This window comes from Ranitomeya variabilis, chromosome 6 (genome assembly GCF_051348905.1).
Source record: "Ranitomeya variabilis isolate aRanVar5 chromosome 6, aRanVar5.hap1, whole genome shotgun sequence".
NCBI classification, from domain to species: domain Eukaryota; kingdom Metazoa; phylum Chordata; class Amphibia; order Anura; family Dendrobatidae; genus Ranitomeya; species Ranitomeya variabilis.
In genome coordinates, this window is record NC_135237.1 from 463,805,299 (window position 1) to 463,819,345 (window position 14,047).

At 42.2% G+C, this 14,047-nt stretch overlaps 1 protein-coding gene across 2 annotated transcripts in view; it reads left to right on the top strand.

The window, feature by feature from the left end:
• Positions 1-14,047, top strand: part of CLVS1 (clavesin 1) — a 131,834-nt gene that overhangs the window by 36,825 nt on the left and 80,962 nt on the right. For both annotated transcript variants that reach the window (XM_077270546.1, XM_077270547.1), the window contains exon 2: positions 4,365-4,931. In XM_077270546.1, coding sequence (XP_077126661.1) covers positions 4,543-4,931 — 389 coding nt within the window. In that variant the 5' untranslated portion in view covers positions 4,365-4,542. The remainder of the gene's footprint in view (positions 1-4,364; positions 4,932-14,047) is intronic.

The following is a 14,047-nucleotide window of genomic DNA, read 5'->3' on the forward strand; positions in this document are numbered from 1 at the left end:
CAACAACAAGTGGAATACAATTGTGAAGTTGAACGAAATGTATTGGTTATTTTACATTTTTGTGGAAATTCAAAAACTGAAAAGTGGGACATGCAATATTATTCCCCTTTAACTTAATACTTTGTTGCGCCACCTTTTGCTGCGATTACAGCTGCTAGTCGCTTGGGGTATGTCTCTATCAGTTTTGTACATCGAGAGACTGAGATTCTTGCCCATTCTTCCTTGGCAAACAGCTCAAGCTCAGTGAGGTTTGAAGGAGATCGTTTGTGAACAGCAGTATTCAGCTCTTTCCACAGATTCTCGATTGGATTGAGGTCTGGACTTTGACTTGGCCATTCTAACACCTGGATACATTTATTTGTGAACCATTCCATTGTAGATTTTGTTTTATGTTTGGGATCATTGTCTTGTTGGAGGACAAATCTCCGTCCCAGTCTCAGGTCTTTTGCAGACTCAAACAGGTTTTCTTCAAGAATGGTCCTGTATTTGGCTCCATCCATTTTCCCATCAATTTTAACCATCTTCCCTGTCCTTGCTGAAGAAAAGCAGGCCCAAATCATGATGCTGCCACCACCATGTTTGACAGTGGGGATGGTGTGTTCAGGGTGATGAGCTGTTTTGCCTTTATGACAAACATATCTTTTGGCATTGTTGCCAAAAAGTTCGATTTTGGTTTCATCTGACCAGAGCACCTTCTTCCAAATGTTTGGTGTGTCTCCCAGGTGGCTTGTTGCAAACTTTAAATGACACTTTTTATGGATATCTTTGAGAAATGGCTTTCTTCGTGCCACTCTTCCATAAAGGCCAGATTTGTGTAGTGTATGACTGATTGTTGTCCTGTGGACAGACTGTCCCACCTCAGCTGTAGATCTCTGCAGTTCATCCAGAGTGATCATGGGCCTCTTGGCTGCATCTCTGATCAGTCTTCTCCTTGTTTAAGATTAAAGTTAGGGACGGCCGTGTCTTGGTAGATTTGCAGTGGTATGATACTCCTTCCATTTCAATATGATCGCTTGCACAGTGCTCCTTGGGATGTTTAAAGTTTTGGAAATCATTTTGCATCCAAAGCTGGCTTTAAACTTCTCCACAACAGTATCACGGACCTGCCTGTTGTGTTCCTTGGTCTTCATGATGCTCTCTGTGCTTAAAACAGAACCCTGATACTATCACAGAGCAGGTGCATTGGTACGGAGACTTGATTACACACAAGTGGATTATATTTATCATCATAAGGCATTTAGGACAACATTGGATCATTTAGAGATCCACAATGAACTTCTGGAGTGAGTTTGCTGCACTGAAAGTAAAGGGGCCAAATAATATTGCACACCCCACTTTTCAGTTTTTGAATTTCCACAAAAATTTAAAATAACCAATAAATTTTGTTCAACTTCACAATTGTGCTCCACTTGTTGTTGATTCTTCACCAAAAATGTACCTATCTATCTATCTAAATAGAAAAGACAAATAGAAGCACAAACTTGATCAGATTTTGGGTGCAATACTTCCTGAATAATGCGGTTGTCCAACGCAAAATATAAATAGAAAAAAATCAGACAGCACTTCAGTTCAAGAAAAATTGTGGACTTTAATCCAGCACCAAGTGGTGTAACGTTTCGACCTCACAGCACAGTAATTGTCTATCTATCTATTACCTATCTATCTATCTATCTATCTATCTATCTATCTATATCTCTGCGTGTGTGCGTGTAAACATTATTCTTCAATGGAGTATGCAATTGAAGAGGTTGGACAAAGAAATTACATCACAATTCTTTTTTTTTGTTAAATAATAGATCTTTGTTTAGGTTACAAAAACGCAGACAAATCTGCATGAAATAATGCATGAATATCTATGATGCCAGTACAGTTGAATGCAATGATGGAGGAGACAGCGTCTGCTGACGCTCCCTCTCCCATCATTCCCCGCTCTGCCTGGCACTGACACTGCAGGTGCGCGACGACATCATATCATCGCGCACCTGCTGTGTGATCGGGCAGACTGCAGCTGCTGAGACCGAAGCCAGGAGCAGCGCTGGGCACGAGGAGAGGTGAGTGTTTTGATTGTTTTTTTTTTAAATATATCACTGAGTGATAACTGGATTGTGGGGCTATTGGGGGGGCTGCATTACATTCTATGGGGGCTGTGCTGTGTTACATTCTATGGGGGCTGTGCTGTATTACATTCTATAGGGGCTAGCTGCTTTACATTCTATGGGGGCTGGTTGCATTACATTCTATGGGGGCTGGCTGCATTACATTCTATGGAGGCTGGCTGCATTACATTCTATGGGGGCTGGCTGCATTACATTCTATGGGTGGCTGGCTGCATTACATTCTATGGGTGGCTGGCTGCATTACATTCTATGGGGGGCAGGCTGCATTACATTCTATGGGTGGCTGGCTGCTTTACATTCTATGGGGGCTGGCTGCATTACATTCTATGGGGGAGGGCTGTATTACATTCTATGGGGTGCTGTATTATATTCTATGGAGGGGCTACATTATATTCTATGGGGGGCTGCATTATGCTCTATGAGGGGGCTACCATATATATTATATATGCAGGGGCTGCATTATACTATATGAGGGGGCTGCATTATATTCTCTGGGGGTTACATTATACTCAGGGGGCTACAATATATTCTGTGGGGTGGCTGCATTATACTCTGGGGTGGCATCATTATACTATATGTGGGCTGCATTATACTGGACTATGGGGAATACATTATACTATATGAAGAACTATGGGGTGCATTATACTATGGGAAGTGAATTGTACTACATGGATGTCAATGGCAGGGCATTATACTATATGGAGGACTGAGGAGTGTATTATACTATATGGAGGACTGAGGAGTGTATTATACTACATGGAGGACTGAGGTGCACATTATAATATATGGAGGACTATGGGGTGTATTATACTAAACAAGCAAAATGCTGCCTATTCATCGAGTGATTGCATTGTTCATGTGGGAACAGAAATCCTTGTTCTCAGCAGCACATCGCCGGTGTAGTTGTGCTGATGATAACATGATACTGTAAGGGGACAGATTGATCTAATTGTGATTGTTCTGTTCCCTTCATTCTTTCTCAGTTGGTGTAAAGAGGCCGGGAAACAAGCGAACAACTTCACTATTGTCGATCACACTCATTTAGTGGCATGAGATCAGCGCATGTAAATACAGGAGAAATGCTTCGCAGGGAGACCAGGCAAGGATGATGACAGTTGTAGTTAGCACCCGGCGCCTGGGAATAGCGCTAATTCTACTGCTTTTCCCAGCCGCCAAAGCATTTAATTCTGGTATGTGTAATGATTTTTAGGGTTGATGTCAGCTGCATAATGTCAGCTGCTATCAATCCCTGGTGTAAGTAATGGAGAGGTGTCTATCAGACACCCCCACTACTAGCCCGGACTTGGAGAGACCCAGCGACTATGAAGAGCGGTGACGGTAGTAAAAATACTGTTCTTCACAGTCGCCGAGCTCAGCGCAAGACCCGGAATATCTGAAGAGCGGTGATGTTACTGATGTCACCGCTCTTCAGGGTCACGGTGTCTTGTGCTGCGCAGTGGAACCAAAAGTGGCTGTAGGCAAAGTATATGGAGAATCAGAATGAGGTTCCATAGCCTCTGGCCGTCTCATCCCTTCATTATCTACGAGATCCAGTTATGTAGGTAAAGTAGTGGCTTTTTGTTGGTACTGTAACTAACAGCATTAAATAGGACCGAGCTGTAATGCTGGATATAGCTGTGACTATATGTTATATAGTCGTGTTACACTCCCCTCACTTCTTGTAACCTACAAGTGTACAAAGATATTATACAGTCACCATGTGACAAGTGGGCCTGTGTTCCTTCAAATGCCAGGGCTGAATTTTAGTCCCAGTCCAGCCCTGGTCGTCAGTGTTTTGCACAGATGAGTAGATATATAAATTACAAAGCTTTTCGTATACTTTGCAATGTTAACCCCTTCACGACATATGATGTATATATACGTATGTCTTTCTCTTTACTGAGGGTTCCGGTGTTGAGCCCGCATCTTTTCAGGCACATGACATCTTATTTCCTCTAGACATTTTAATAACAGAAATGTCCTCTAGGCATTTTAATAGAGTTTATGCAGCGAGTTTACTCTATAGGAAAAAAGTCACTTGTCAATCCCAACTAATCCCAACTGCCTATAACTTTTATACCGAGAATTATTGAACTTGCTGTTATTTTGTCACAATTCACCAGAAATCAATTATATTTGAAATTAAAGGGAATAAAATGATAGTGTTTACAGAGCAATATTGTATATGGTAGAACTTATTTTACTAAACAATTGATAACTAAGACATTGTGATTTTTATGTTTGCAGATAACGCCTTCATTTCTGGATATACCACCATCATTTCACCCTTCCCTTTTCTCTTGATCCTGGATTTGTGTGGAGTTTAGTTTCGGAGAATTTCATGTTCAGACTTGGTGGAAGGCATGAACATTTTTGCAAATAATTAAGCAGAAATTAAGGTTTTGCATATCTACAAGTTATAAAGATGACCCACTTACAAGTTGGACTAAGTCCGGAGACAATAGAGAAAGCCCGTTTGGAACTGAATGAAAATCCAGACACTTTACATCAGGATATCCAACAAGTCAGAGACATGATTATCACTAGACCAGATATTGGCTTCCTAAGGACAGATGATGCCTTCATACTAAGGTTTCTAAGAGCAAGAAAGTTCAACCAGATGGAAGCTTTCCGACTTCTCGCCCAGTATTTCCAGTATCGTCAACTTAATTTGGACATGTTTAAAAATCTTAAAGCAGATGACCCTGGGGTTAAACGTGCTCTCATGGATGGATTTCCTGGTGTCCTGGACAGTCGTGATCACTATGGGAGGAAGATTCTTCTACTTTTTGCAGCCAACTGGGACCAGAGTAGGTAAATGTAGATAGCATTTAGTCCTTCTACTGATTGTTATAGTGAATGGCCTGAATTTTGTCTGCATTAGGTCAGATATTTTATTATTAGTACTAGTATAATGTTTTCATGGGTAATATACTACAATAATGCATTTGTGGCCAGTATGAATTATATTTTTGTATTCTAAGTATAAGAACCAGGAAAAGTATTTTACACCTTCAAATTCTTCTATTTCAAACAAGAAGGTAAACTAATATGCTAAAGAGTATTATACAAGGTATACAAGGTATTTATACATCTGTAATGTTACCTACATGTTAACCATGTATCACAGTTGGGTTACATTGGCTCTACTGACTTCCGTATTAGAAAGTGTGTAGGGCTAGTGTCATGAAGTCTACTTATACCTACCAGGATACAAGAACAATCAGTAGATATCAGTAGTTGTGACATCACCAGCCCCACTCATCTCCAGATGCAGAAGTAATAGACCTGGAATAATGCTTTAAGCAATCTATTTATGTAAGCTACGTTTGGGATTTGATGGCTACAGTAAAGCTGGTCTTTCACACTAGATATCCATTGACTGAATGATCCTTCATTTGATTAATCAGGTTAACAACCATCTCAGGGTAACGTGGTGTGGGGTTGTAGCCATAGTCGATATTCTTGTGTTTCACACCCCGCAACTGTACATAAAAATGTGGGTCCTGGATAGGTGTGTTTGCTCTTCTTATTGCCTGGGCTATACGCCTCTGCAGACCACATGGTTCCATTGTACTTTGAAGGCCAGGACCAGGTGTTAGTGAGGGAGACCAAAGTCCAACAATAAACTTTTTACAGAACATAAACTTGATGAGAACTATATACACATAAATGATTCTCTTGCATTAAGCAGACATGGGCACTTCATTTAAAACAACAGACCAGCATTGTTGTTGTTTTTTCAGCGCTGGAGTGGCACTTTAAGTGGAAGCCCCTGCCCCCATTCTTATACTTACCTTCCAGCGGCTTCACCTTTTACTGACACCGCTCCAGTCTCGTGGTGCCATCTTGTGCCCGTAACTTCTGACTGGCCGGAAGTAAGAAGGTACGTCACAAGAGTTCAATGCAATGCTATGAGAACCAGAGCGAGGCTTTCATAGAGATGTATTGAAAAATGACCTTTGGAGACAAACAAGAGCGATGCTGGAAAAGGATAAAGGCAATGGCCGGTGAGTATGAGACAGGGGCAGGGGAATTACATTTAAAGTATCACTCCAGCAGTGCAATAGAAAAAAATGTTGGAGTGGACTTTTATTGACACTTTATACTCTTGCACCTCATGATAATTCAGTAAGCAATTAAGGGAGATTTAATCTTCGCCTGTGCGGGCTGCATGGGTCAGGATGTAATGTTACTGCCGCTCACAGCTACTCTCAGCTCCCAACTGACTAACAAGGACCACACTGTTTGAGGTACGTCAGTACTACTCACTAGAACCTTGAAAGTTCACTGCTCTCCTTTAGGAGAATTCACAATATGGCGACCATAGCTTCCTTTCAATGTAAACAACTGTTCACTAACGCACTGCTGATACACCTCCTTCACTGCTTTCAATCTTCTTCAAGTATGCCTTCTACTTTCCCTGGGCAAAGTTCTGTACCATTTGAATGGCCTCTTTGACCTGTATTCCAATCTGTCAAATTTCTTGCTTCCTTTGCTTCCTCTGTCCTCAGGATGTATTTTCTGATGTGAAGCAGTCCTCCCTCTTCGCACACAAAACACTATAGCATGTCAGTCTGCTAACTGTCAAACTTTACTTCTTACAATACTTGTTTCTATGCCCTATCTGACTTGCTACCAGGAAGTAATTTTCTGTCTTCCCATATAGTCCCTCCCAGTCTGGGCTAGTCCCAATTATTAACTCTATCTGTACCCAACTAAGTGTATGCAAATTACTAAAAAGACAAAATCACATTTAAACAGTGCAATGCATTATATAATTACATTGAACTATAGGTTTCTTCCTTATATTACAGGAACTGATTTTTTGTTCACAAGTATTTAAATTTCTAAAATATATTCACTGAAGAACACTTCCTGTACATTTCTCTTGCCTTTTGTTGGTTTTGCTCTAGATTTCAAAAGAGACTTAATGTGGAACTGCAGATCCAGGATGACACTTTCATGTTTGCTATCTCATCTACACGACTGCATACAAAATTACAGTACCCAGTGTACATTGCAAAATTGAAAAGACTAGTCTCCTTTTGTTGCAATGGTAACGGGGGGCTTGAAAATTGACTATTGTATCATAATCTCACCCCTAAACAGCAATGGGATTCTTCATAGCTCTCAACCGTTACTGAATCAGCGGGATTGTCCCGACTTGAGGGCTCAGTCCCGGCCTCTAATACTAAAAATGGCAATGAGGGTGATCAATGAGTAGAACTGGCTGCAACGAAAGGTGGTGAGTAGGGTTGAGCGACTTTTCCTTTTTTGAGGTCGAGTCGGGTTTCATGAAACCCGACTTTCTCAAAAGTCGAGTCGAGTGAAATCGGCCGATCTTCTTGAAAAGTCGGGGTCGGGGATCGGCCGAAACACGAAACCCAATGCAAGGTAATGGAAAATCTATATATTTTTATATTTACTTCAGCGCGATATATGTGAAAAGCCGGTAATTCAATTGCCGGCTTTTAATTTCTCCTGCCTAAACCCGACATGATATGAGACATGGTTTACATACAGTAAACCATCTCATATCCCCCTTTTTTTTGCATATTCCACACTACTAGTGTTGAGCGATACCGTCCGATACTTGAAAGTATCGGTATCGGAAAGTATCGTCCGATACCGGCAAAGTATCGGATCCAATCCGATACCGATACCCGATACCAATACAAGTCAATGGGACTCAAGTATCGGACGGTATTCCTGATGGTTCCCAGGGTCTGAAGGAGAGGAAACTCTCCTTCAGGCCCTGGGAACCATATTAATGTGTAAAATAAAAAATTAAAATAAAAAATATCGAGTCACTGGCTTTCCCACTCTGGCGGAGAAAATTGCGCGGGAGCCCACGCCAATTTTTTCCGCCATTTAACCCTTAAATTTAATAGCTACAGCGCCAAAATTTTGCACATACACACTACTAACATTAGTAGTGTGGAATATGCAAAAAAAAGGGGGATATGACATGGTTTACTGTATGTAAACCATGTCTCATATCATGTCAGGTTTAGGCAGGAGAAATTAAAAGCCGGCAATTGAATTACCGGCTTTTCACATATATCGCGCTGAAGTAAATATAAATATATATATATATATATATATATGTGTCTCAATGACATATATATATATATATATATATATATATATATATATATATATAACGAAACCCGACTTTGGAGCGAAGATCGCCGACGGCCGACCCGATCCCACAGTGAGATCGGGTCGGGTTTCACGAAACCCGACTTTCCCAAAAGTCGGCGACTTTTGAAATTGCCCGATCTGTTTCGCTCAACCCTAGTGGTGAGTTCTCCTTCAATGGAAGTTTTCAACAGAGGCTGTACAGACATCTTTTTGACATGGTTTAATAAATCCCTGTCAACGATGTCTTCATCACTCTGTAGATCCTCCCCCTAAATTAAATTATAATATTCACCCGATCTCCCCAGGACTTAACCACATATCTCTTTAATCTCAGGCAGCCTCTCTAGCGATAAGCCACAGCTCATATTGATAATGATAGGAGAATTTGGTAATCTTGAGCTCTATTGCAGACAATGAAGCCAGAAACAGGTTGTACAGGTACATCGCGATACATCTGTACATAGCATTTTATCAATATGTCCCTGTAGTGTCGAGGTGAAGACAAAAAAAAACAAACTATTTTTTTTGTTCCTATAAAACTACTAAAAAATTTAAAACAATTATAAAAGTGGCATTTTCTCTTTTCTGTGAGGTCTCACTGGGATTTGAACACACAACCTTTTTAATTGTAGACAACAGCTAAATCATAGAATTAAAGAGTCATAGAATGGTAGAGTTGGATGGGACCTCCTGGGTCATCTGGTCCAACCCCCTGCTCAAAGCTCAAAGCAGGATGTCTATCTAGCCTCTGTTTGAGGACTCCATGGAAGGAGAACTCACAGCCTCTCATGGCAGCCTGTTCCACTCATTGATCACCCTAAAGGTACCTTCACACGAAGCGACGCTGCAGCGATAGCGACAACGATGCCGATCGCTGCAGCGTCGCTGTTTGATCGCTGGAGAGCTGTCACACAGACCGCTCTCCAGCGACCAACGATGCCGAGGTCCCCGGGTAACCAGGGTAAACATCGGGTTGCTAAGCGCAGGGCCGCGCTTAGTAACCCGATGTTTATCCTGGTTACCAGCGTAAAAGTAAAAAAAACAAACAGTACATGCTCACCTGCGCGTCCCCCAGCATCTGCTTCCTGACACTGACTGAGCTCCGGCCCTAACAGCACAGCGGTGACGTCACCGCTGTGCTTTCACTTTCACTTTAGGGCCGGCGCTCAGTCAGTGTCAGGAAGCAGACGGCAGGGGACGCGCAGGTGAGCATGTACTGTTTGTTTTTTTTACTTTTACGCTGGTAACCAGGGTAAACATCGGGTTACTAAGCGCGGCCCTGCGCTTGGTAACCCGATGTTTACCCTGGTTACCAGTGTAAAACATCGCTGGTATCGTTGCTTTTGCTTTCAAACACAACGATACACAGCGATCGGACGACCAAATAAAGTTCTGGACTTTATTCAGCGACCAGCGACATCACAGCAGGATCCTGATCGCTGCTGCGTGTCAAACGAAACGATATCGCTAGCGAGGACGCTGCAACGTCACGGATCGCTAGCGATGTCGTTTCGTGTGAAGGTACCTTAACTGTCAAAAAGTTTTTTCTAATATCTAATTTGTGTCTCCTCCCATTCAGTTTTATCCCATTGCTTCTAGTCTTTCCTTGTGCAAATAAGAATAAAGATGATCCTTCTACAATGTGACAGCCCTTGAGATATTTGTAGACAGCTATTAAGTCTCCTCTCAGTCTTCTTTTTTGCAAGCTAAACATTCCCAAATCCTGTAAACGTTCCTCATAGGACATGGTTTGCAGACCAGTCACCATTTTGGTCACACTTCTCTGAACTTGCTAAAGTTTTTTATGTCTTTTTTAAAATGTGGTGCCCAAAACTAGACACAGTATTCCAGATGAGGTCTGACCAAAGAGGAGTAAAGGGCAATAATGACTTCACGTGATCTAGACTGTATGCTACATCCCAGAATTGTATTTGCCCTTTTTGCTGCTGCATCACACTGTTGGCTCATGTCCAGTCTGTGATCTATTAGTATACCCAAGTTTTTTTCACTAAAGCTTTAAGCCACAGGTTTCAGTGGTGTCACTGGGAGAATTTTGTATACTTGAACAGCAGTGCAGCAAGCAAACCCACAGGCAGATGATATTGGTACATAGAGCTGCATTTGAACATAGAAATACAAAAAACAGCATTTCAATATAACAATTCTCTAATTCACCCTTCCTCTCACCCACAGGTGATTCTCCACGGGAAGGGTTTTGATAAGAGTATCTACTATATAATTGTCTAAGGGTCACTTCCATCTTTCTGTCTGTCCTTCTGTCTGTCACGGAAATCCCAAGTCGCTGATTAGTTGTGGCAAAACGGCAACGACCAATCAGCGACGGGCACAGTCCGGCGGCAAAATGGCCGCTCCACTCCCCGCAGTCATTGCCCACTCCATACTCGCCCCCAGTCAGCGCTCACACAGGGTTAATGGCAGCGTTAACGGACCACGTTTTGCCGCTGTGTAACGCACTTCGTTAACGCTGCTGTTAACCCTGTGTGACCAACTTTTTACTATTGATGCTGCCTATGCAGCATCAACAGTAAAAAGATCTAATGTTAAAAATAATAATAAAAAAAAAATCATTATATACTCACCTTCCGTGGGCCCCCCGGATCCAGCTGAGGCCTTTCCTGCTCCTTGCAACGCTCCAGTGACCGGTCCATGCTTTGCGGTCTCGCGAGATGATGAAGAAGCGGTCTCGCAAGACCGCTACGTCATCATCTCGTGAGACCGCAATGCACTCTTGGGACCGGAGCGTCGCGAGGAGCATTGGTAAACGCCTCGGCTGGATCCGGGGAGCCGACGGAGGGTAAGTATATAACTTTTTTATTTTAATTCTTTTTTTAACAGGGATATGGTGCCCACATTGCTATATACTATGTGGGCTGTGTTAGATACTGCGTGGGCTGTGTTATATACTACATCTATGTGCTATATACTATGTGGGCTGTGCTATATACTACATGGCTGTGGTATATATTACGTGGCTGGGCAATATACTACATCGCTGTGCTCTATACTACGTGGCCTGTGTTATACACTGCATGGACAGTGTTATATACTACGTCTCTGTGCTATATACTACGTGGCTGTGCTATATACTAAGTGTCTGTGCAATATATTACGTGGCTGTGCAATATACTACGTGTCTGTTCAATATATTATGTGTCTGTGCTATATACTGTGTCTGTACTATATACTACACGGCTGTGCTATATACTATGTGGCTGTGCTATATACTATGTGTCTGTGCTATATACTACGTGTCTGTGCTATTTACTAAGTGGCTGTGCAGTATACTACGTGGCTGAGCAATAGACTACGTGTCTGTGCTATATACTAAGTGTCTGTGCTATATACTATGTGTCTGTGCTATATACTATGTGGCTGTGCAATATACTATGTGTCTGTTTTATATACTACGTGGCTGGGCAATATGCTATGTGTCTGTGCTATATACTATGTGTCTGTGGTATATACTACGTGGGTGTGAAATATAATACGTGGTTGTGTTATATACTACGTGGCTGGGCAATATACTATGTGTCTGTGTTATATACTATGTGTCTGTGCTATATACTCCATGTCTGTGCTATATACTATGTGGCTGTGCTATATACTACGTGGCTGTGCTATATAATATGTGGCTGTGCAATATACTACGTGGCTAGGCAATATACTATGTGTCTGTGCTATATACTACATGTCTGTGCTATATACTACCTGGCTGGGCAATATGCTATGTGGCTGGACAATATACTATGTAGCTGGGCAATATATTATGTGGCTGGGCAATATAGTACGTGGCTGGGCAATATAGTATGTGTCTGTGCAATATACTATGTGTTGTGAAATTGGATTCTGGGCTCCCCCGGTGGCCACTGGTGGAATTGAACTTGTGTTCATCATCCTCTCTGTTCACCTGTTCCCATCAGGATGTGGGAGTCTCTATATAACCTTGCTCCTCTGTCAGTTTCATGCCGGTCAACAATGTAATCAGAAGCCTTTCTTTGCATGTTCCTGCTACTAGACAACTCCCAGCTAAGTTGGACTTTCGTCCTTGTTTGTTTTTGCATTTTGTTCCAGTTCACAGCTGCTGTTTCGTTACTGTGTCTGGAAAGCTCTTGTGATCTGAAATTGCCACTCTGGTGTTATGAGTTAATACTAGAGTCTTAAAGTAATTTCTGGATGGTGTTTTGATAGGGTTTTCAGCTGACCATGAAAGTGCCCTTTCTGTCTTCCTGCTATCTAGTAAGCGGACCTCGATTTTGCTAAACCTATTTTCATACTACGTTTGTCATTTCATCTAAATCACCGCCAATATATGTGGGGGCCTCTGTCTGCCTTTTGGGGAAATTTCTCTAGAGGTGAGCCAGGACTGTATTTTCCTCTGCTAGGATTAGTTAGTCCTCCGGCTGGCGCTGGGCGTCTAGGGATAAAATGTAGGCACGCTACCCGGCCACTGTTAATTGTGCAGCAGGTTTAGTTCATGGTCAGTTTAGATTCCATCTTCCAAGAGCTAGTTCTTATATATGCTGGGCTATGTTCTCTAGCCATTGAGAATCATGACAGTTTGACCGGCCTAAAAGGGTTAAATTATTGGCTGAGAAAGGAGAGAAAAAAGAAGTCTGCTGAAAATTTTTTTTTTTTTTTTTTTTCTCTAGTTCTGAGTGTGCTCATAATTGAATCACTTGCTAGTCTGCCTATACTGCAGCCTTCCTCTCTTTCTCTCCTTCTAATCCTTGAATGGCTCTGTGTTCACCTGTTTGAAATGGATCTTCAGAGTGTAGCTACAGGTTTGAATAATCTCGCCACGAAGGTACAAAATTTGCAAGATTTTGTTGTTCATGCACCTATGTCTGAACCTAGAATTCCTTTGCCTGAATTTTTTTCAGGGAATAGATCTTGCTTTCAAAATTTTAAAAATAATTGCAAATTGTTTTTGTCCCTGAAGTCTCGCTCTGCCGGAGATCCTGCACAGCAGGTCAGGATTGTAATTTCCTTGCTCCGGGGCGACCCTCAAGATTGGGCTTTTGCATTGACACCAGGGGATCCTGCGTTGCTCAATGTGGATGCGTTTTTTCTGGCCTTGGGGTTGCTTTATGAGGAACCTCATTTAGAGCTTCAGGCGGAAAAAGCTTTGATGTCCCTATCTCAGGGGCAAGATGAAGCTGAAATATACTGCCAAAAATTCCGTAAATGGTCTGTGCTTACTCAGTGGAATGAGTGCGCCCTGGCGGCGATTTTCAGAGAAGGTCTCTCTGATGCCATTAAGGATGTTATGGTGGGGTTCCCTGTGCCTGCGGGTCTGAATGAGTCCATGACAATGGCTATTCAGATCGATAGGCGTCTGCGGGAGCGCAAACCTGTGCACCATTTGGCGGTGTCTACTGAGAAGACGCCAGAAAATATGCAATGTGATAGAATTCTGTCCAGAAGCGAGCGGCAGAATTTTAGACGAAAAAATGGGTTGTGCTTCTATTGTGGTGATTCAACTCATGTTATATCAGCATGCTCTAAGCGTACTAAGAAGCTTGACAAGTCTGTTTCAATTAGCACTTTACAGTCTAAGTTTATTCTATCTGTGACCCTGATTTGTTCTTTATCATCTATTACCGCGGACGCCTATGTCGACTCTGGCGCCGCTTTGAGTCTTATGGATTGGTCCTTTGCCAAACGCTGTGGGTATGATTTGGAGCCTTTGGAAGCTCCTATACCTCTGAAGGGGATTGACTCCACCCCATTGGCTAGTAATAAACCACAATACTGGACACAAG